Raw genomic sequence first — 22,814 nt, 5'->3', positions numbered from 1 at the left:
AAATGAAGCCAGTAATATACAATTATTCTATATTCTATATACTGAATATTGTATTACTGAATGACAATCATGTAACTGTTTTTTTTCCCTACACAGACTCTCATTTTGTGACATACTTTTGTCCTAGATTTGCTTTACTTTGTCATTACAATAACTCCTTAATTGCCTTGCTCCGCCAATACTTCTGTGCATTATGGAAAGGAGAACCTAGGATGTGGCCTGTTCTCCTTGCTGTGGTGACCAGCCAAGGGCCAAACCAGTTTAATGCTGAGCTTGTTGCTCATACAGTCTTACATAGTATGTCATGATGTTGTCTGAAGAACATAATTTTCATCTTCAGGATCTCTGAATCTATACGCCAAAGTGTTAGTTTATAGACTGTTCTAATACATTTGAAACTACGTGCAAGCACAGTATAATAGCTGTTCTACCACAAATCAAGGAGCTCTAGTGGCCTAGGGGTAAGAAGCAGTCCTGTAATCCCAAAGGCACATGGTTTGAAATCCATCAAGTGCTCCATGGGAAAAGGATGGACAGTCTCCTTCCATTAGATTAACTGCCTCTGACAACCCACTGGAGGGTCAGCTATGGGTCGATTCCAACTCAATTGTACACAACAAAAAGAAGATCAGAAAGAAGGGATTTTCCACAAATAACAACTTGCATAAGCCTATAACCTCTGGAGAGTAAACAAATGAAACAAAAAACTGTGCCCTTGTTGGTCTTGGGTAGCTCTCCTGTGCTTTGTTCACAGCTCAGTTTGAATCACTGTTTTGTTTGCACTTAACGCAATCAGGAACATTAAGTGTTTTCTGATGATTTTTTTAATTGCATTTTTCCACACATTTGAATTACTAATTATGATGAAGATAGTGATTTTTGTTGTTGTTCTTCTCAAAGTCCTGTCTTTCTGACCTTGTGAAAAGCAACTGATATGTATTACAGGTAAAGGCTAAGTAAATATTTTCAGTGACTATGATGATGAGTAACTCGGGAATCTCTGGGATTAAGAATGAATTGGATTTATAAAACATTGAAAGTTGTTTTTATGTGCTGTTGAGTTGCCTGTGACTCATAGGGACCCTATGTACAGCAGCTCTGAAACCTGCCCTGTCCTGAACCAGTCTCACTGATTCTGACACATCAACCCCCATTGCCCCAGTTACTGTATCAATCCATCTCATCTGGGGTCTTCCTCTCCTGCGCTGTCCCTCTACCCTTTCGAGCATGATGTCCTTCTCCAAGGACTGGTCTCCTGGCCATGTGCCCAAAGTATGTGAGACTGAGCTTCAAAATCCTGGCCTCCAAGGAGAAACTTGGTTTCACCCTCTCAAAGACAGACCTATTTGTTTTCTTGGCAGCCCATGATATGTTCAAGACTCTTCTCCAGCACAACTCAAAGGCATTGATTCTTCTTCTGTCATCCTTAGTCATTGTTCAGCTCTGTGACGTATAGCAAGTAATTGTGAAGACCATGGCCTGGATTAGGTGCACCTTAGACTTTAGACTAACATCATTGCTTTTCAGTACTCTGGAAAGTCCCTGATAGCAGATTTTTCCCCATGTAATTAATCATTTGATTTCTTGAGTGTTGGTGCCAAGAGTGTTGATTGTGGAGTCAAGCAAGCTGTAATTGTTAACAACCTCAATCTCTTCTCCATCTATCATGGGGCTACCAGTTGGCCCAGTGGTGAGAATATTTGAATAATTCCAGATAACTTGATGGCAAAAAAGACTTGAATCACCAAAATAATTTTTCTCTATTCCAGGTTCTTGCAAAGATAAAGCTCTTTGGTCTGCCCAAAGGTCAGAAGGATTTAATTTTGGTGAAATTAATAGAATTATGATAATTTACTCAAGAAACTGTCACCAACTATATGTTATAGATAAGACCTAAAAACAAGATCAAACTCAGATCCCCTTCTCTCCTATGCCCTTTCCAAATCTGAGAGTGGCGAGTGTCTAGTCATGTATAAAGAAATAGAATATCCAGTTCATTCTGACACTCAGCATTTCTTATAAGGCACACGAATCCTTTTAAAGAACTCAAGGCATGAAAACTGACTGGAATTGTCTTGAACGTTAACCTCTCCCTGACCTCTGGCTACAGTCACTCACATGTACTTTGCCCATGTTCCAGGACTTGATTCTCTTCTCTCCAGTCTCTGCCACTACTTTTCATTAGAGCAGGCTGCTCCCGTCATCCTTAAGGCCCTCCAGAAATGGTTCCTCAAGGGGCTGGCCTCATTTATTCAGTTTCCAGAACTCTTCCTCAGATGGCTCTGAGGATGGGTTTTTACACTAAAGAATGTAAATGTGCTCATCAGACCACCCCGAAGTGGGCGTCCTGCATAGATCTGTAGCCTCTGGAAAGCAAAGACATTAAATGAAAACCCCTGTCCTTGCTACTCCTAAGTGGTCCTGGGTGTCTTCCTTGAGCTGCGTTCACAGCTCTATTTGAACCACTGTTTTGTTTGTACTTAAAAACTCAATCAGAAACATTAAGTGGCTCCTGATGGAATTTTTCATTAAAGAAGGAAATTGAGATGCTAATCAGACCTTGGGGGGCATGGGATCACTGGGGAAACACACATGCTTAGAGTCACTTAGGCAAGAAAACAAATTTTGAAAAGGAAAATAGACACCCAGGTAGAAAAACAAAAAGTATAAGTTTTTTTTTTGGTAAAAATGTTTATTAAAATCTTAGCATGTAGTTAAAAGAAATATTTTAGCCTTGTCCATCAATTTGGACAAACACAGATGAGCTAACCAGGTGAGAGCTGAGAGAAGGTTTCTGATGGAAGCGTTTGGAAAAACATGCCTTTGTGTTTTATATCTCTAAACTCTTGATTCCCTGCACTATGTGCAAAACTGCATATCCTAAAAATAAAATAATATTTACACCAGAGAGAGAGAGAGAGAAGACCACCTGCAAGCAGCACTGGGCCTCCCAAGTTGGTCTAAATATTATTGTAAAACCTTTTTTTCTTCCCAAGTGCTCTGTCTTGTCACTTTCATGGCCTCAAGTGAGCTGCTCCTGGAACATTGTACCTCATTGCCTCTTTTCTTTAGTCAGTGCTCTCTCCACACTCTTCACCCCCCACGCTCTTTGTTAGAGAGGCCACACCAATCACTACAAGTATCAAGAGGAGCCATCCACCTCTTAGCAGTTTGCCCTGGATGGACATCTTCCTCACACTGGAGAAGGGAAAGGGACAGATGCAGAAACGAGTGAGTCAAACACACAAAATCTCCACAATTACCCTCCTTTACCCTCCTTCCTTCAAATTGGCCACACCAAAATGAAAACCAAAGTTTAATTGGAAGCCAGCTCAGAAAGCTCTATCAGAGAACTCCTTAATCTGCATTGGACAGCAATGTCAACAAGAAACAAACTTGCCTTGTGTTGAGTGACTAACATTTCAGCATTTGTTCATTGACAATGTTGAATTTTCCCTGAATTCTGTGAAGTCAGAAAACAGCAATGGCTAAAGAAATTTCCCATCCTTTGTACTGAGGAACATGGTTTACTGCAAATAACCACCTTGCCTAGAACACTCGTTTAAGACATGAAGAGGCCTCCTTGCTTACAGGACCAGACGTGGACCCTCCAAATTCCCTGGCTTCACAAATGTAACTAAGTTGCTTGGCTCACTGACCAGTGAGAAAGAAAGTGCTTGCTAATCAAACTCTGGTAAACTTTCTCTCTTTCCTTCAAATCTCTGACCTTTGACCACCTCTCTGACTGAGCCAACATACTGACTCATTAAAGGACCTTCCCTAAGAATTGACTGACCTCAGCATTCTGATTTACTACCAGATGACAGTGCCCTTTCATGCCGCTTCTCTGTACTAGCTTGTTTATTCTTAATAGATGGAGAAAAGATTGAAATTGTCAATGATTTCATCTTACTTGATCCACAGTCAACATCCTTGGTACCAGCAGTCAAGAAGCGAAAAGATGGCATTGGAAAAATCTGGTGTCAAGGACCTCTCCACAGTTCTACAGAGCCATGATGTCAGTTTAAAGGCTAAGGTGCAGCTGATTAAATCCACACTCTTTTAAAGTATTTGCTGTGCATCTGTAAGTTAGACAATGAATAAGAACAACAGAAGAAGAATCAATCCCCTTGTGGGGTGGTATTAGAGAATGGTACTGAATATCCCATGGGCTGCCAAGAGAACAAATAAATATATCTTAGAGAAGATGTAGCCAGGCCCAGCGGTCTCCTGAGAATGAAAGCGTGATGAAATTTCATGTCACATACTTTGAGCATATTGTAAGGAGCAGGCCAGTCCTCAGGAAAAGACATCATTTTTAGTAAGATGACAGCCATTGAAAGAGAGGAAGACCCTCAACAAGATGGATTGACACAATAACTGTAACAATGGGCTCAAGTATTTCAGAGATGATGAGAACGGCACAGGCAGGCCAGGCCAGGGTACAGAGCCTCTGCTCATGGGGTCACTATGGGTCCTAGTCAAGCAGATAACAACATCTAACAACAACAATTACAAAGATTGTTTCCTAACTCTTTGAGACACTTGGTGATCTTATACTTGGTGCTTTCTCCACTACAATAGATTTCTCCCCCTATTGTAATAGTCCTTTCCATCCATCTCTCACTGCATAGAGTCTACCTATCATGATGAGGATGTGTTTTTTTATGTGATGCACTAGAACATAGCCTACCTCTTGTTGGTATCTGCCATTTGAGTCCATTTTCAACCTACAGTGACCTCATGGGACAGATTAGAGCTGCCCTGTTGGGTTTTCTAGGCTATACTCTTTATAAGAGCAGATCACTAGGCCTTCTAGAGCAGCTGCTGGACAGGTAGGTTCAGATCTCTAACCTTTCACTTGGTGGCCACGCATTCAATGGTTGTTCCTAGCTTATCCTAGACTGATAGAAAAATGAATATGGAAGTAACATGCTGCCACTGAAAAGGGAAGAGAAGGAAAGAAAAAGAAAGTTTAAGAAACTGAAGGAAGTGATATGCAGCAAATCTTACTAACGAGAGCAAAATGACGCAGAGATTTGAGTTTATACGGTCCTCTCATTGAAGCCTATCATGCCAAAGTACTAGAAATTAAGTCATGCAAGAGAAGAGAGAAAGATATTTGCCATATTTCTTTATTTCTGAAAATGAGGAACCTAGGAGAGATGGAGAATCAAAGATGTTTGTACAGAAAAGTGACTGTGGCTATTGTGGCAAGGAAATCACCAAAATGAAGGACTTCAGGCACTATAACTGAAAGTTTGAGTATTTTAGTGTCCCAGAAACCATGGGCCCATGACTGCTTAAAATTCTGGACAAGGCTTTGGCCCTCAGCCTTCTCTAGGTGGGAAGTAGGCTCGGAGGCCGCTTCACCTTTAGCCATAACCACGGAAGGCAATGAAAAAGGAACAATTTCCAAGACAGATCATAAAGTGACAGACAAAAACGACTGGAGAATCTCTTCCAAAGAATCAGGACCTACGTATGACAGGAGAAGGATCCCACAGTGAATGTCCAGCAGGCTTCTTGGATTTCTATGGACCACTGACTGCCAATTATTTCCCATTGGGAATGGGATCATTCAAATAGGTATTTTGTGTTTTGAATACGCTAAATGGCACATTTGGGTATATGTAGGGAACAGACCTTGAAGATGAAAATTTTGCTTGGAAGAGTGGAAGGATAGCTCAAGAGGGGAAGACCCTCGATGAGATGGATTGACTCACTGACTGGAGTAATGGGGATATGTGTGTCAGAGACAATGAGGTTGGCTCAGGAAAGAGCAGGGTTCAGAGCTGTTGTACATAGGGTCGCTGAGTCACAAGTGACTTGACGACATATAATAAATAGGTACTGATCCTGGACTTTGAGCTTAATTCCTTCACTGACGAGATAGTCAGATTATCTCTCCTGGGGAAAGGATGGCTATATTTTACCACAGAATGACAGTTAAAATCTTTTCTTTTTTGTGATTAGCAAAGCACACTGTGGTAGGATGATTTTACCAACAAATCTAGTTTTCTACTTTCTAGACACACTGAAGCATTGTATTTCTTGGCCTCTCTTGTGGTTAAGTACGGTCATGTGACAAGTCCTGGCCAATGAATTATTGAGGTGGGAGGACATTTAATTGCCAGTCCAGGCCTGTACAGGTCTCTCATCCTCTACTACAATGAAAGGCATTAATCATAACAGCAGCTGTTTCAGAATGAAGACAAAGAGGCCTCAGTTAATCCTGCATGCATGCGTGTGGTCAATTTGTCTTTTTAAAATCATTAAAATTTGGAGTATGATATCATAGCTTATTCCACTGACACATTGCATCATTAAGAAAACATGGATGGATGTATTGTGTGTGGGAATGCATACAGTGCTGTGCAGAGAAAAGTCTCTGGGTCTAATCTGCTAAAAATATGAATTAAGGAATTCAGCTGCTCACCAAAAGATTGGTGGTATGAATCCAGCAGTAACACTGAAAAAGATGAGAAAAATAGGAGGTCGTCTGCTTTGGTCAAGATCTGAAGCCTTAGGAACACAATTGCAAGTTCTGTTCTGTCTATAGCATGAGTGGGAATGAACTCAGTGGCAGAGGGCTTCAGTTCACTTGGCATATGACCTCAGGCTGCTTATCCTTTCTAAGCCTCATTTTCTCCACTCATAGAAATAGTCATAAGAACTGGATTAGTTTCCTAGGCTGTGAAAAAAAAAATTCATAAACTTGGGAGGTTAAAATAACACAAGTTTATTCTTCCATAGTTCTTGAGATCATAAGTTTTACTGGACCAAAATAAAAGTTATCAGTAGACCCTCATTCCCTCTGTGGGCTCTAAGACCATTCTCTTTCCTGCTTCTTCCAACTTCTAGTGGCTGTCTGCATTCTTTGGCTTGTGGCTACATCACTCCAATCTCTGCTGTGTGTTAGCATCACTTTCTCCTCTTTTATATGTACAATCTCTGTCTCTTATAAGGACATATAAGAGTTAGGTTCCCCGCTGTTGTAAAACAGGACTGACATTGGGGTTACGGGAAGACAGAGAAGAAAGGGAGGAATGATGTATACTGCGTTGCAACAGATGAGGGACAGAACTGTTTAAAAGGGATATATGAATAGGTATTATTGTCATGACAGGAGTCCAGAATGATGACTGCACAGTGCAGTGGGCTTGGAGGGAGGGATTGCATTGCAATGAAAGAGTTTTTCTTTTATTCATCAAGGAGAAAAGTGAATTGGGGGGGAGGAGGTGGGCAGGGAGAAAAGTGCAACAATAAATGACTGGAAACCCTAACTCTCTGTAAACTTTCATTAAAATTAATTTTTAAAAAAGGAGGTCCCACCTGAATAATCAAAGATAAGCTCCCCTTGTCAAGACATCTGCAAAGTTGTCCTTTCTTTCTAAGGTAGTATTTATAAACTTTACAGATTGTTGTTGTGAGGCCCCATTGAGTTGACTAGGACCCACAGCAACCCTATGAACAACAAATCTGAGCCTTCTTCTACCCTGTGCAATCTTCAACATCTCTGACCTCCTCGAGCCATGGTCATAAGCACTGTGTCAAGCCATCTTATTGAGGTCGTCCTCTCTTTCTTAGATCCTCTACCTTTCCCAGTATGCTGTTTTAGAATCTGGAATCTGATAGCTTTAGGTGTGCTGCCAGTCTGGAGGCAGGTGGTTCATATCCACCAGCTGCTCGTCAGAAGAAAGCTGGGCAATCTCCTCCCATGTAAATTTACAGCCTCTGAAAACCTGCCGGAGGGTTAGCTACGAGTTAGTTTTAACTTGATGGTACATACTAACAACAACAATAACCCTACCTACTTCTTAGGGGAGTTTTTAAAGATAAAATGAAATTGAAACATAGGAAAAAGTCAATAAAGTTTTAGATTATTACAGAAATTATAATCTTATTTGTCCTAAGATTTAAAATTTTAGGACAAATAAGATTTGCACTCCTCTACCCACACAGTAGTTGTCTCATATAGCATTAAGAATGATTAACTTTCAATTTAAGAAAGAATGATTAACTTCCAAATAATAACAATAATCAAGGATCTCACACTGTGTAGTTACCTGACTGAAAACTATAATTGCTACTGGCAGTTAGGTGCTTGCTGGCAGTGAAATCCACGAGGTAGTAAAGGCATGATTGTTGGTGAAAATTAACGGGACATTGCTCACTCTGGCCAAAGAGTCCTTTGATCTCTACTAAATAGCTTCCAAAAAGAAAACCAGAATTTCCTTTTTTACCCTCTTTTCAATTTTTTTTCGGCTGTGAGAAACAGAGTTTTGTGTTTAAATGTGATTATCTGTTTTAAGACACTGCTTTTGAAACTCTGGCCTTAAGAAATGGTCAAAGTGTTATTTGATTTAGTATGTTAAAAAAAATCTTACCAAGTACAGAAATATTATTGCTCAGTGGAAGCCTCGATAAAGAAAAAGACTGTGCCATAAACTATGTCGCGCCCAAGTCTCCTATTTTTTACACCATGTTAATACTGATGCAAATTGACTAAGGTTTTAGTGCCTGGGAGTGGGGGCTCTGGGAATATTGTCCCCCCCAAACCCTCCGCCGCTGAGCCATGCCATTAATCACCACTTGCCTGTCTCGAGATCTCCCACGGTTTGGTCACGGCTCCAAGGTCACAGGCTGTCATTAACATTGATCTGAAAAACAGAACCGAACAAAACAGCCTGAATAATCTTTTGTTGCATTCTCAAACAAACCCGTCCCAGATACATAAATAAATAAAATGAGAACGAGGCCGGCTCACATCTTCTTTACCTCAACAAGGGGCAGCACTGTTTAGAGTCCCTATGTTCAGCATCTCCATCATGTGGCCACTGTGCTCAGGAAGACAAAGCTATCACACATCCTCCAGTGGCCCTTTTGTTTGGTCTGCAGCAAATCAAGGAAAGCAAAGCACTATTTTCTCAATACCTGAGCCAAGGAGGCTCTGTTTAAAATAACCTATAATGGACAATGCATTTTTTTTTTTTACTATAAACAAGGGAATCTGTACATAATGTTCTGTTCTTGGCTGATGAATCTATTTACCAACTTATCACTGATTGATGGGGATGGAAGAAAACCCCAACCAAAGAGGAGAGAGGCACCTTCATTTTCATCTGCTCCATAGAGCTGAGATTTACAGGGAGGAGCCAGAATCTCACTCCAGTTTATAACCTGGCTACCACCATGTTTTATAAGCACTATGAAGAAGAAACATATTCAGCTACAGCTTTCATTAATTTGAGCACATCAGGAAGCACAGAGAAGATCCGAGTCTGATTGCTGAGGGGCGGATTTCTGTAGGGTTTAAGGAGAATGTGTGCTGAGTTGGGGCTACAGTTATCTGAGGAACCCCGAAAATGGTGGATCACTTAGGTGCTTGTAATTTGAAAGGAGGAAATAAGACACACACTCTTTGTCCAAAATCTGCTTTCTTTGTACTAAACCCAGCAGTATCTGATGACAAGCAGTGACGACTCAGAGCTGCGAAACGACATCTTGGCTAATTCCTTTCAGAAGAAAGGAGTGTGTTGTTAAAGGGCAGAGGGCTGTCCTGGTGTCAGGTGTTAACATTTCATCACCTGCCAGATTTGAAATCCTTGCAAACATGTCTGCTTCCCAGATGGCAGAGCATGCCTAGATGGCAGTGGGATTTGTGTAACTTCCCCAGGAAGTCCCTCTAGGGAGCAAGGCAGTGCTGCAGATAACAATGGGCCATTTAGAGCACCAGGCAGCACCAGCCATCCAGCCTGGGAGAGTCAAGCTACATTTATGAAGCATCTCATTCCAAACATCCCACTGCTAAGCACTATACAAAGAGAGACACATTAACCCATTCTTCATATTTGATCTTCTGTAACCAGCACTTCTACTCTGCTTGCTGTGTGCCTGCTTCTCTTCTAAGTGCTTTATAAATACTAAGGGAATGAGTCTTCAGCACAATCCTTAGAGGGAAATGCTATTAGTTCTATTTTACAGATAAGTAAACAGAAGCTTAGAGAGATTAAGCAATTTTTCCTCAGGTGAGTAAAAGATTCAGAGTTCTATGCTTTCACCACAGTGATAACAGACTTGAATGCTGCTTATAGCCGGTTCTATGGGAATCCAAGAGGGATCACAGTGTATGGTAATGTATTTCCCTTTGTATTCTCTTTCCTAGACAGGAAGCCCATTAAACAGGAATCTTTGTCAAGTTGCCTACTTGTACCATAACTTGGATAATATTTTAGGTTTCATCTGCTTGGTAATTTGAGCCTTATTTTCCCATTTGATCCAAGGTCATTGAATTAATGCAAGTTCATTCCAGAGGTTGCCTGGTGGTAGTGGAAGGAACACAGTGACCCCAAAATGTTGGTCCCACCAGCTTTCATTTTCACTCTAGGCAGCTTTAGAACCTGAATAAGAAAGCAGGTCTTGCGATGGGTAAGGCAGGGCACAGTGGAAGGTTGAGGGATGAGAGATAGGCATAGTGTCCACCACCGGGAACAACTGCAGCAGAGGGGTTAAAATGTGCCGCATAAACATGATGGTTAACTCTCATCCTTCTGAAACAACTGGGGAGTCACGGTTTGCTGAGAAATGTGAACATCATTTTCTAATTTTGAGAACAAATTTATGAAGAGGAGATGGAAATATAATAAGATTCACTTTCTGACACACACTCTCTGCTCTATATAACTAAGATCTGAAAGTGTTGAATATAAGCTGAGCTTTGCCACTTGAAAAATCATTTGTATGCTTTTAGCACTGTCAGGAAAACCCGACCAAATCTTCAAATAATGAAAAAACACATAAACAAGCGCTTTTTCTTACCGAAATGTATCACGATGGCTTTTGATGTTCCAATCATATTCACCTTTGCTGACAAGTTCAAAGAATTCAGTTCTCCTCCTGAACAAAAATCAAATGAAGAAAGAAAGAAAAAACCCAAACAAACCTGGAATGAGATTTCTCAGTCTGTGGGGTGACATAAACACATTTATGGAGAAAATATAAGACCACCTGAACCAAGTAACTTAATATTTGAAATCATGAAGCTAAAGTTCTAACAAAATAAATCATTTTTTTAAAAATGTTGAGACTTCAAGAAAATGCTACATTCAGTTCTGAATGTATTTACAACAAAGGAGCTTATAGAGCCATAAAACAGAAAACAAAGTGGAGCTGCATTTAGGATTATGTGCTGGGAAGCCCTTTTGTGACAGGTACTGAAAGTCAAAGAAGGACGAATACAAAGTGAGAACAATTCCAGAATGTTCTGTTTTCATTTCACAGAGAACCGAATTGCATGATGGTCCTAGATAAGAGAAATTTTCTGGTAGTAAATTAATGATAAATACCTTTTGTTTCAAGGTTAGAATATGACAATTTTGCCACTGCAGGGTTTATAGCTCTGGAATCTGAAACACAACTGCCTGTGAACACCGACTCATCTCCTGCCTGCTGTGCAATGTCGGGGAGTTCCTTAAACCTTCTGAGTTCCACTTCCCAGTGGGCTGTATTTAGATTTGTTAACTTATGGAGTAACTGTGAGTATTAAGTGCATGATATTTGTAAAACATTTAGCACATTCAGCACAGGGCACACACATGCACACACACATACACACCCTTTGCCTCGGCTGCCCCCCTCCCCAACTATACGTCTTCAAGTGGACAAGACAAGAAAGGAATATTTTAAAGATGAGAAAATGAGTGATTTATTCCTCTTAAAAACTTTCTTTAACCTAGCTACATGGCTTCATTTTTTACAATGAGAGATTTGAAAAGGCAGACATTGCCATTTTGGCTTAAGAGTCATCTTCCCCACTTCACCCTGCAGGCACTTAATTGGAAGAATATTTAATGGAACTTCACCCTCCTCTTCCCAAAGTGATTCTTGCAAAATGCCAGTCTTGGGAGGCGCTCCGTGCCTATAATATGTGCCTCTTGAAGACTCACCGTTCATGTCAAACTTTTGAAGGCTCTGAGAAACAGAGAAGCCATTTCCCTTCATTTAACCCCAGACTTCCAGGACACCATGGAAGACGCTGCCATTACACATCACTAATTGTGGAACCAGACGAAGGAGGACCTTAGAATGGTGGTGATAACTCACAGCACTTTGGAAGACAAAGAATGTGAAGACATGGTGCTAACCCACAACAGGATGGGAGATATCACCTCTAGCATGCTGAAGGTGGCTGGCTCCCATGTGCGCCTTGAGGACCACCAGGTGCTAACTGTAGAGACTTCTGTCACTTGGTTCTTAATTTATCCAAAGGGGCAGACTATGAAGCTCAATGTGTAGCTCACTTCATTATTCAAGACTCAACTGGAGGTTCTGGACTTACTCTTAAAGTGGATGCAGGTTGAGGGCATATCAGAGTACGGGCCTATCTCTGCGGCAGCCTCTTAGCAATCAGCAGCGAAGGCATGAGCATAATTAGAGTGAAGGGCCCGCCAAGTGCATCTACTGTGGGCGTGAGTGGCGGGGCAGGCACACACTTAACAATTTCTTCTTATAAGTAATGCTTTCTTCATTTAGCACCACTCCTCTCTTTGTGAACATGGGCAAGCGTTTTCCTCTCTACCTTCAACTGACTAAAGTGAAACAGAAAGGACATATGGTCAAGTGGCAAAAGCAGGTTTAGGATGCACACAGGCGTGAGTTTCATGCAACTGTTGGGAGCTGCGGAATCAGTTTTGACTCACAGTGATCTCATGTGACAGAGTTGACCTGCCCCATAGGATTTTCTTGGCTGTCATCTCTAAGGGAGAGATCACCAAGCCTTTTGCCTATGGAGTGGCTGGGTGGGTTTGAATGCCCGGTCTTTGTACCACCAGGACTCCTGAGTTTTAGTGCTGTCTGCCTCTTAATAACTGTGCAATTCTAAGCAAGTGAATCAATATTTTGGAAGCTCAATTTCTAGTTCAGTGGTGAAGATTTGAGCTAAGGAAAAGTGTCTGTACTGGTAGTTACTCAATGCCTGATAACTAACTCATTGCCATTGAGTGGGAACCAACTTAGAGCACCCAGAAGTGTCAAAACTGGGATACAAGCACAAGCTGCTGAAATAAACAACATGTGTTCCTAATCACTGTACTGTAGTTCAGCTAGGATATGTCCTGTGAGCACAGGGAAGACACTTGGCTTAGCTGGGAGGATCATGGAAGATGATTCATGGGAGAGTTTATAGAACCACTGTCTCTGTTATCACATGTACACATGTAGCCTTTTCAATCCTATGGGCTATTTTCATCAAATCACTAAAAGATGAGCTCAAAAAAGACAGAGACCTGATCATTTTGTTCACTGATGCATCCTCACATTTACCTCCATGCCTGGTGTGTAGTAGGAGCCCAATAACTATTTGTTGAACTGAAGTCTCAGAAAGCTATTCACTTTTAAAAAGGAATTTTAGCTATTGGCTTTGCTTAGACCCTATTGTTAAGGTTCTTGTAGTTACTGTTTAGAAACAGTGACATAAAGATACAGCAAATCCCAATCAAGAAAATTCTTGTGAGATTTTTGAAGACTAGTTTCTAACTTGAATGGGCAGTAAATTAATAGGAATTAAGAATACAAATCCTGAAAAATATCTGACCTTCTGTCTATCTGCTGAGAATATGTTCAATATATGAGATACAACAATTTTGATACAAAGAGGAATATTATCATAGAAAATGTTCACTTATTTTATGCAAATCTTTGAAATGACAGCTGAACAGCACCACAAAAATCAATTCCTCAATGCTGAAAATTTACATAGCTAAATTTGCTGGTGTGAATCTTCTATCAGTGGAACTCAGAATCAATCACAGGCTTCATATCACATTAAGCAAGCTAGATCCCATTGCACAGGAAGAAAAGGAATATCCACTAAGTACTCACTCACTGCTGTCTAGTCAGAAGTGACTTGTAGCTGACCCACCAGTGGGTTTTCAGAGGCTGCAAATCATAGAGGAAGAGATGTTCATCTTTCGAGGAGCCACTGGTAGACTTGAGACCCCACAGAAGCATCACTTAGGCCATAGAACAGAGTTGCATACTAATTTGACCTTTCCTTCATTAAAAATAGTATTTTTTTAATGGGTTCTGTGTTTCAAGATTTGTCTGTGAACTCAGACGACATAGGATACTTCCTACATATCAAAGATTTTTCCAGATAATCACAAGAAATGTCTAGTCACTAGTAGAAGCTTGTGCATCACACATATAGTGATATATTTGGTCACATAAATAGCCAGATAGAAACAAACTATATTTAAAAATTTCCTGGAAAAAAGTCCTTTAAAGTTCAGGAAGTAGGGTTAATTATTTTGATACAGCTGCAGAAAAGGTTTTGAAGCAATGATTTGCAAAGATTTACTATGCATATTAAATGCATTTTGAGAGGTGTGGAAATGAGGCAATAAATATGTAATATTTATTTGCACCAGTCAGCTTGGAAAGAAAGATTTCCTGTCTAGTTGACGCCCCTAGGTATCACTATTCTGCTGTCTGTGTCTTCTGTCTCCCTCCATTCCACCTAAGATGATAATTTTCTAAATTTTGTATAAATCATCTTCACACAAAAGCTTATAATTTTACAAAATAAATGATACATGTATTATCTTGAATGCATTCAGATGCTCTATAGGTGGTATCATCACAATAAATATATTATTTGGCAACTTGCTTCTTTCACTCAATTTTATGTTTGTGAGATTCATCCATGCTCTTACAAAATCCTAGCATCCATTTCTACAATAGCTTGCCTCCGGGAACTCTATGAACTTAGAGAAATGATGAAAGTTATATATGTTCAGGTCTTTCATTCATAAGGGTGCTGTGAATCGTCTATTACTCGATGGCACTTAATAACAACAACAATAACAGTATAAAATAGCCCTGGTGGTTGTCAAGTTGATTCCAACTAATAGTGACCATGTATTTCAGAGTAGAACTGTAGGTTTTCAACGGTTAATTTTTTTTTAGAAGCAGATCACTTGGGTATTCCTTCCCAGGCTCCTCTGGATGGACTTGAAACTCCAAACTTTAAGGTGGCAGCTATCTTAGTTATCTAGTGTTGTTATAACAGAAGTACTTGAAGAAGGTGGTTTTAGCAAACATAAACTTCTTATCTTTTAATTCATTCACCTACAAGTCTCAATGTGAGGTGTTTGCTTTAGAGGAAGGCTTTTTATCTCTGACAGTTCAGGAGGAAGGTCTTTATCTCCTTTCAGGATCTGTAGATCCAGCATTCCTTGGAAAGCACCAAGTAAGTGTCTTGACCTCAGTCTTTCCTTAGACCTAGGAGATGTACCACCGAGAGACCTGGTCTTCACTCTTGGCTTTTCTTTCTTGGTATTGGGGTTCCCCTTCTCTGCTTGCTTCTGTCTCCTTTTACCTCTTGTGAGAGGAAAGGTGATGTAGGCCACATCTTTAGGGAAACCTCTCCTATAGTGGATCAAAGCTGTGACCTATTAAGAGTGTTGTATCCTACTCTCATCTCCTTACAAGTAATTGGCTAACCACATTCCAGATTGCATTACTGGGGATAGTCACAACAATGACTAACTGCCTCTAGGTCTATTTCATTCAAATCATAGGGGTTAAGATTGACAACACATAAGATAGTTACATAATACTAAGATTCATGGCCTAGCCAAGTTGACACTTATTTTGGGGTGTGTGTGTCACAATTCAATCCATGACAGCAGCCAAACCCATTAATGGTTTATGACACTCAAGGACCCCTTTATTACTAGAACACATTTCATGTTGATAAGAATGTTTCTTCCCCCCCCCCCATTACATACACTGTAGCTTTGGACAGTTCCTTGTGAATTCATGTGAGTTTCCCCTTCTCTGTATAATATATACACACAGGTACATATTCCTAAATGTACACACAGAGGCGTGCACAGGTCAATACAAGAATCTAGGCAGCATAGTGTTTAAGCCCTTGGCTGCTCATGGAAAGGCTCATCATTTGTTCCATGGGACAAAAATGTGGTTCTTTGTTTCCGTGAAGGTTTCAGCCCTGGAAATCATATCGGGCAATTTTACCGTGTCTTGGAGAATAGGTTTGAGTTGGAATAGACGGCAGTGAGTTTGGTTTTCTTAGCATAATCATTACAAAGAAGCGATGGGAAAAACCACTGGGCCGTTTAAGAAACGACTTACGCAATAGCTACTCCTTTTACACCTATATGTTTATATAGATTCTACAGAGTCAAGCATTGGCATATGTGAAACTGCTAGAATTAGAAGCATTTAAAAAATACGAGTACTGTTTACGAGGAATATATGATTAGGTATTATTGTCCTGACAAGAGTCCAGAATGAAACCTGCAGAGTGGAGTGGACTGAGTGGGGGGCAGGGAGGGGAGGAAGGGGATTGTATAACAATAAAAGAATTATTATTTTTTTTATATTTTATTTTACTTGTCAAAGAGAAAAGCGAACTGGGGTGGGGGAAGTGTGGGCAGGGAGGAAAGTGTGCAAAGATGAATGAATGGAAATAAAAAAATTTAAAAAAGAAAAAATATGAGATTTATAAAATGAGCATTTGGAAACCCACAAGATTATACAATACCTCCTGGATCAGACCTGGCTCTGCCATGAGGAACTGTGTCATTAACTTCTCAAGCAGATCATTGGGAACCTTGGTTTTCAAGGGCAATGACAAGTACTTGACTAGTGAAAAGCAACTTACTGGAAAATCTCATTTATAATCAGATATGTTTTTATTAGGCTCTTATCCTACTCTCCTGACATATGTTCCAGTCAGAAAAATAGCAGTCTTTAAAAAAGCATCATTTGAAAAGAACAGCAAAAATTACTCACAAAAATACTTCTAAAGATTGGTTAACGGTTACTCATTACTACATTAAAAATTCTTCTGCTTTGTAATTTATATACATGACATCTTTTCTTTGTACCAGGAGAAACCATTCTTCTAGTGATTATTTTAATCAGGATTTTTTGGGATACATTTATATAGCTATATATGTATGTAGGAAGCTCTGATGGCATGGTGGATTATGGAATTGAACTGGCAACCCAAAGGCATTATTGTTGCTGTTGTGTACTGTGAAGTCAGAATCGACCCGTAGCTGACCTGCTAGCAAGTTTTCAAACACAGTTAATCAATGGGAGGAGATTGTCCATCCTTCTCATGCAAAGCAGCTGGTTGATTCAAACCATGTGCCTGAGGGAGTACAGTGCAGTTTCTTACCACCAGGCCACCACAGCTCCCTAACCCACAGGTATACATGGTTTAAATTTACCTACGAGCTGCTCCATGGGAAATAGATAGGCAATCTTTCCCATGCAATTTACAGCCTCTGAAAACTCACAAGAGGGCCAGCCATGAGTCAGTTCCTATTCTATAACATATAACAACAATAATATATAAGTACACAGACAGTTCTGTATCTGTTAAAAGATACCCAGATGCTAGGGTTTACAATTGAGGTAGCAAATCATTGTGGTGAATTTTCTGCAGTTTCCTCTTTAGAAATGTGAGACAGGAGTCGGTATGTGTGCAAACGGTGGGATACATGACCCAAGAGAGGATATTTGTCTTATCAGCCTACTTAGAGCCCATTCAATAGGGAAACCACACATCTGCCTGTGACATGCAGATTCTGAAGGGTGTTTTGGACTTCTGGAATACTTATGACTGGAGAAGAAAAGTCTTATATTTAATTTTGGCAGTGAATATTCATCTTTAGACTCGAACTGGTAATATAAAGGCCAGCTAGAAACTTAGTGAAACAATTTGCTGGATGTAATGCTGTTGCTGACACTAGAAAGAGAGCTAAGGAAAATGTGGGAAATGGGAAGTCTAGAGTTACTTTAAACACTGAAAATGGCAGTCGATTAGACAGCATGTCAGTTAAGCCAGAATCACTGAGCAAAGAAGATGTTTGAGCCATTTGTAGGGTGAGTCTACCCAGATGCTCTGGCACAGACGTGGGAAGGAGTTACTCATTCAGTTGCCGTTTAACTTTTCTCTCTTCCCTCCACTGGCATCTGAGCCTCTGGAAGTTAGAACCATGTTCTATTTGCCACTGTATCCTGAGTAACCAGCACTGTGTCTACCACAAAGAAGGCACTGATAAGTGTTAGCAGATGAACTTAGAATTTTTAAGATATCATCTGGATGCAGATGAGAATATGCAATTACTTTTTTGTTTTTGTTTTGTTTGCAATTACTTTTTTGAAGTGTGTTAGGAAGGAAAAAAAATACATTTCCTCTAGCAATCACCGGGCCTGTTGTTCTAACATTAGAATAACGTCAGTGGGTTAAGTTATCAAGTGCTGTTAATTCTTAAGTGTCAGGGAGGGAGTAAACCCTTTTAATCATTGATACTTTGCTATTTATCCTTTTCTTTTCCAATACGGCAATGAATTAAGTGTAGACAACTGGGGTACTTGAAAACACTGCATATAGCAAGGTCTTAATACATATTTATTGAATTATGAATGTATGACTATTCCTGCTTGCATGGGTTGGAAGTATTTATTGAGTTCCTACCGCATTTATAGGAAGCTCTGTTGGCTAGTGGTAAGGAGTTTTGCTGCCAACCTGAAAGCACACAGTTTGAATCTCAGCTGCTCTGCTGGGGAAAAGTGGGCAATCTTCTTCTATGCAACTTGCTGCCTCTGGAAAACCTGCCAGAGGGTGAGCTAGGAGTCAGTTCTGACTGGATGGCACATAACAACAACAACAACAACAACAACTGCGTTTATAATTAATTGTTCTATATATTAATAACTTTTTTGAAGTATGTTTAAACCATAACTCCTAATAACATAAAATATATAAGAATGTTGTGAGATATTTATATATATATATATGTATATATATGAAATGCTATTTATTGGCTGACTTTGAAAAACATAAAAAAACATTAGGTAGAATAATAACAATGACTACTAATGAATGATTATACAGCACCAAGGAAAATATTTCAATCTGAAGATTTCCTTAGAAATAGAGATAGCTAACATCAAGACAGATGGAGAAAAGATTGAAGTGGATAACAATTTCATCTTGCCTGGATCCACAATTAACACCCTTGGAAACAAGGAGTCAAGAGATCAAAAGATGTGTTATATTGGGGAAATCTGTTGTCAAAAACCTCTTAAAATGCTGAAGAGCTGCAGTCAGTTTGAAAACTAAGGTGCACCTGATTCAAGCTATGTCTTTTCAATTATTTCCTATATATCTGAAAGTTGTACCTTCTCCAAGACCTATCTATATGTTCTTTAAAGAATTAGCCCTTTATGAAGATGGCATTGAGTAGCAGGAAGTCTCTGCCCTTCCCCAAATTGGAGCCAAAGCAAAGGCATTAAAGACCAGAAGGCTGCACTGAAAGGTATCCACGCATAGAAATAAAGGAGATACCCCCACAAGAGTGATCTCTGGAAAAACAAGCTTGAATTCTCTGTCATCATCAAGTTCAAATTCCTCTGACCACTGAGTCAGCCATGAAGAAGATAGAGCACATATGTTCATTGTGGATGTCAAGGTGAACAAGCACCAAACAAGCATCTAAACATGTTCATTGTGGATATCAAGGTGAACAAATATCAAACAAGCTATGAAGAAGCTTCACAACACTGATTTGGCCAGAGTCAACACCTTGATCAACTTACTCCTCCTTTGGATATTGCTAGCAAAATTGGGATTGGCTAGTCACTTGCTATGCATCAGAGAGCATCAGAGATTAAAGAAGAATTGATGCCTTTGAGTTATGGTGCTGGAGACAAGTACTGACTTATCAAAAGACTGTCAAAAGAACAAACACACACCTGGGAAGGGTGCAACTAGAGAGCTCCTTGGACGCAAAGATGGCAAAGCTTCATCTTTCATTCTTTGGACACATAGTTAGGTGAGGCTATTCCTTGGAAAAGGAAATAATGCTTGGAACTAAGAAAGGTCAGTGAAGGATAGGAAGACTCCCAACAAGATGATTAACACAGTGTGGAGTTAAGGGTTTATTCAAAATGGCTTTCCTAGCCATTTTCTGACTTTGCCATATGAATGGCAGGAGTATGTTAATAGGATGTGTTAGTCTATCCACAAAGAAATTGGTCAATCTCACCAATCCACAAGGGGACTGGCTAGTCTGACTAATCCTCAAGGGGGTTGGCTAGTCTCACCATTAATTTGAGCAGATCTAGCACCAGAAGGATGATCTTCCCCACCAGGAAAAGAGCAAGCAAGAGGGCCTATAGAAACAACAGCCAGAGCAGCCACAGTGGAGGACCAGAGATCCGACATGAGATGGGACCTTGGGACAGCTACACCACTGGAACCAGAGCTAACAGCCTTTGCCCAAGTTTGTTGGACAATTAGGGGTAAGAGTCGGGCCATAATTCATTGTTGTTGTTGTTGTTATGTGCCATCGAGTTACCTGTGACTAGTAGTGATCCTGTGTACAACAGCTCTGACTCCAGAACACCTACCTGCATTGCCCCAGTTACAGTATCAATCCATGTCATCCAGGGTCTTCCTCTCCTGTGCTGTCCCTCCACCCTTGCGAGCATGATGTCCTTCTCCAAGGACTGTTCCCTCCTGACTACGTGCCCAAAGTATGAGAGCCAGAGCTTTAAAATCCTAGCCTCCAAGAAGAAACTCGGTTCACCCTCTCCAAGACAGACCTGTTTTCTTGACAGCTCAAGACTTCAATTTGTAACACTGGCCCAAAGCAGTGAGGCTCAAGGCTGAGGTGCCTGCAAGAATGTTTTGGATGCTGCTCTCACTGTATTCTGCTACTAACCTGAATGAAAACATTTTCATTTCCCCAGTATGGTTTTGTTTGGTCTGTGAGCTATCACATTGGATTGGGGCCAAGTAAAGCAGGAAGACTGGTGTTGAGATGACTAGAAAGAGGTACAGGAGTGTGGGGGACATGTCTGGCCCAATAGGGATTGCTTTGGGTTATTCATGCTATTATTGCATGAAGGGAACAGTTCCCCTATGTGAAGTTAGTAAGGTACAGATATAACTGTCCCCGCGCGGCCCTTGTTCTTTTAACACACAGTGACTTCAGCCATGGCCTGCCTCTATTTTGTCAGAGATAATGAGGATGGTACAGGATGGGGAGGGTTCAGACTGGCTGTTCTTAGGGTAGCTATGAGTTGTATTTGACTTGTTAACAATAAGTTAAGTCCAGTTAGCTAATTCTAAATACAAACTTTTCTCATCACACATGAAAAAATTACTAACCTCTGATGTTTCCTTTCAGTTTAGTTCAACTACAAACAAGGAGCCTCTAATTGCAGTGTGAACTCACCAGGCAGGCTTCCAAGCAACTCTAACCAAGGAGCTTCACCTGCATCCCTACCGCTCTTCCTGGTGGGTCTCGAGTTGTTCAATTGCTCTAGGCTTTCTCTCTAGTCTGTTTGGAAATGGCTTCAGATGTGTGTATTATTCACATTCCTGCTGCCTCTGGTGCTTGAAGGGTCTCAGAATGGGCTTCAGTTTCCCCTTTAGGACTTTCAGGCCAATAGTTATACAAATGCAGAGAATGACACAGTATTTAGAAACATTTTAGAGTCCCATTACTTGGCTCAAATTCCAACCTTGCCACTTGATATTTTGAGGAATTTACTAATTCTTTCCAAACGTCAATTTCCTAATGTGTATTAAGAGGTAAGTAATTCCCGACTAAGTCAAGCCTGGAAGCAGGAGTGGCATCCACTTCCAAAATGGCTTTCCTCTGGAAACTCTATGTACGAACAGTGCTCAGGCTGTTCGTTCATAGGGTTGCTATGAGTCGTCTAGGACTCGATGGCATTAAACAACAATAACAATGACGACGACCAAGAGAGAGCTGTGTTGGCCTAGTGGAAGGAAGCTGTGCTACCAAGCCAAAGGTGGGTGATTGTCATCTGTGGCCCTCGGCCAGGTTCAAATTGTCTTCCTGTCAAACATTCTTCTAGGTGGTATAGCACTGGTCTGTGCGATGCTGTACAGAGGTAATTCGTGGTTGCTGTGATGCTGAAGCCTGTGACAGTGATGTGCCAATCGTGGTAATGGGCACCCATGGTGGACAGTGTTGGCTGGAGCTTCCCGACTAAATCAAGCCTGGAAGCAGAAGCGGCGTCCACTTCCAAAATGGCTTGCCTCTGGAAACTCTATGTACGAACAGTGCTCAGGCTGTTCGTTCATAGGGTCGCTATGAGTCGTCCACAACTCGGCGGCATTAAACAACAAGAACAACAATAGTACTACTAATATAGTCTAATAACACTGCTTTAAGTATTAAACAGGATAATGCATACAGAAAGCTCCTAAGTGTGTGCTTGGGAATTTTTTGTTTTAATTATCAACTATGGAAGTTGCATAGGCCATATTTATGGGTTTACAGACAAATAGCCTAGTGCCTTGAAGCATCCCTTTGAAGTTTTAACACCTGTAGTTTTGGATCTTTTCGTCTCTGTCTACCTTCAATCTCAAGGTTTTAATCAAATTAAAGACTTCTAGACAAGTTTAATCTTCTCTAGTATGACATATTTTGTTACGTTTCCTGATTGAATATACTTTTCTTCATGTTGTTGTTGTGTACCGTAGAACTGGAACCAACCCATAGCTGACCCTCCAGTGGGTTTTCAGAGGCAGTTAATCCCATGGGAAGAGACTGCCCATCCTGCTCCCACAGAGCGGCTGGTGGCCTCGAACTGTGTGCCTTTTGGACTGCAGCTTCTTGCCACTAGGCCACCAGAACTCCCTTTATAATATGTTGTTGTTGTTATGTGCCATCGAGTCGTTTCCGACTCATAGCGACCCTATGCACAACAGCTCTAAACCCTGCTCTATCCTG

At 40.6% G+C, this 22,814-nt stretch overlaps 1 protein-coding gene across 1 annotated transcript in view; it reads right to left on the bottom strand.

The window, feature by feature from the left end:
- The window catches only part of PDE11A (phosphodiesterase 11A), a 565,819-nt gene that overhangs the window by 54,461 nt on the left and 488,544 nt on the right, over positions 1–22,814 (bottom strand). Inside the window, exons 16-17 of the mRNA XM_006878796.1 lie at positions 10,822–10,899; positions 8,600–8,663 (exon numbers count right to left, since the gene is read on the bottom strand). Of these exons, the coding sequence (XP_006878858.1) occupies positions 8,600–8,663; positions 10,822–10,899 (142 nt within the window). The remainder of the gene's footprint in view (positions 1–8,599; positions 8,664–10,821; positions 10,900–22,814) is intronic.

This window comes from Elephantulus edwardii, unplaced genomic scaffold, assembly GCF_000299155.1.
Source record: "Elephantulus edwardii isolate Elephantulus edwardi_28Jun2011 unplaced genomic scaffold, EleEdw1.0 scaffold00001, whole genome shotgun sequence".
In the NCBI taxonomy this organism is placed as follows: Eukaryota; Metazoa; Chordata; class Mammalia; order Macroscelidea; family Macroscelididae; genus Elephantulus; species Elephantulus edwardii.
The sequence above is the reverse complement of the archived record's forward strand: the minus strand, read 5'-3'. Positions and strand labels throughout refer to the sequence as shown.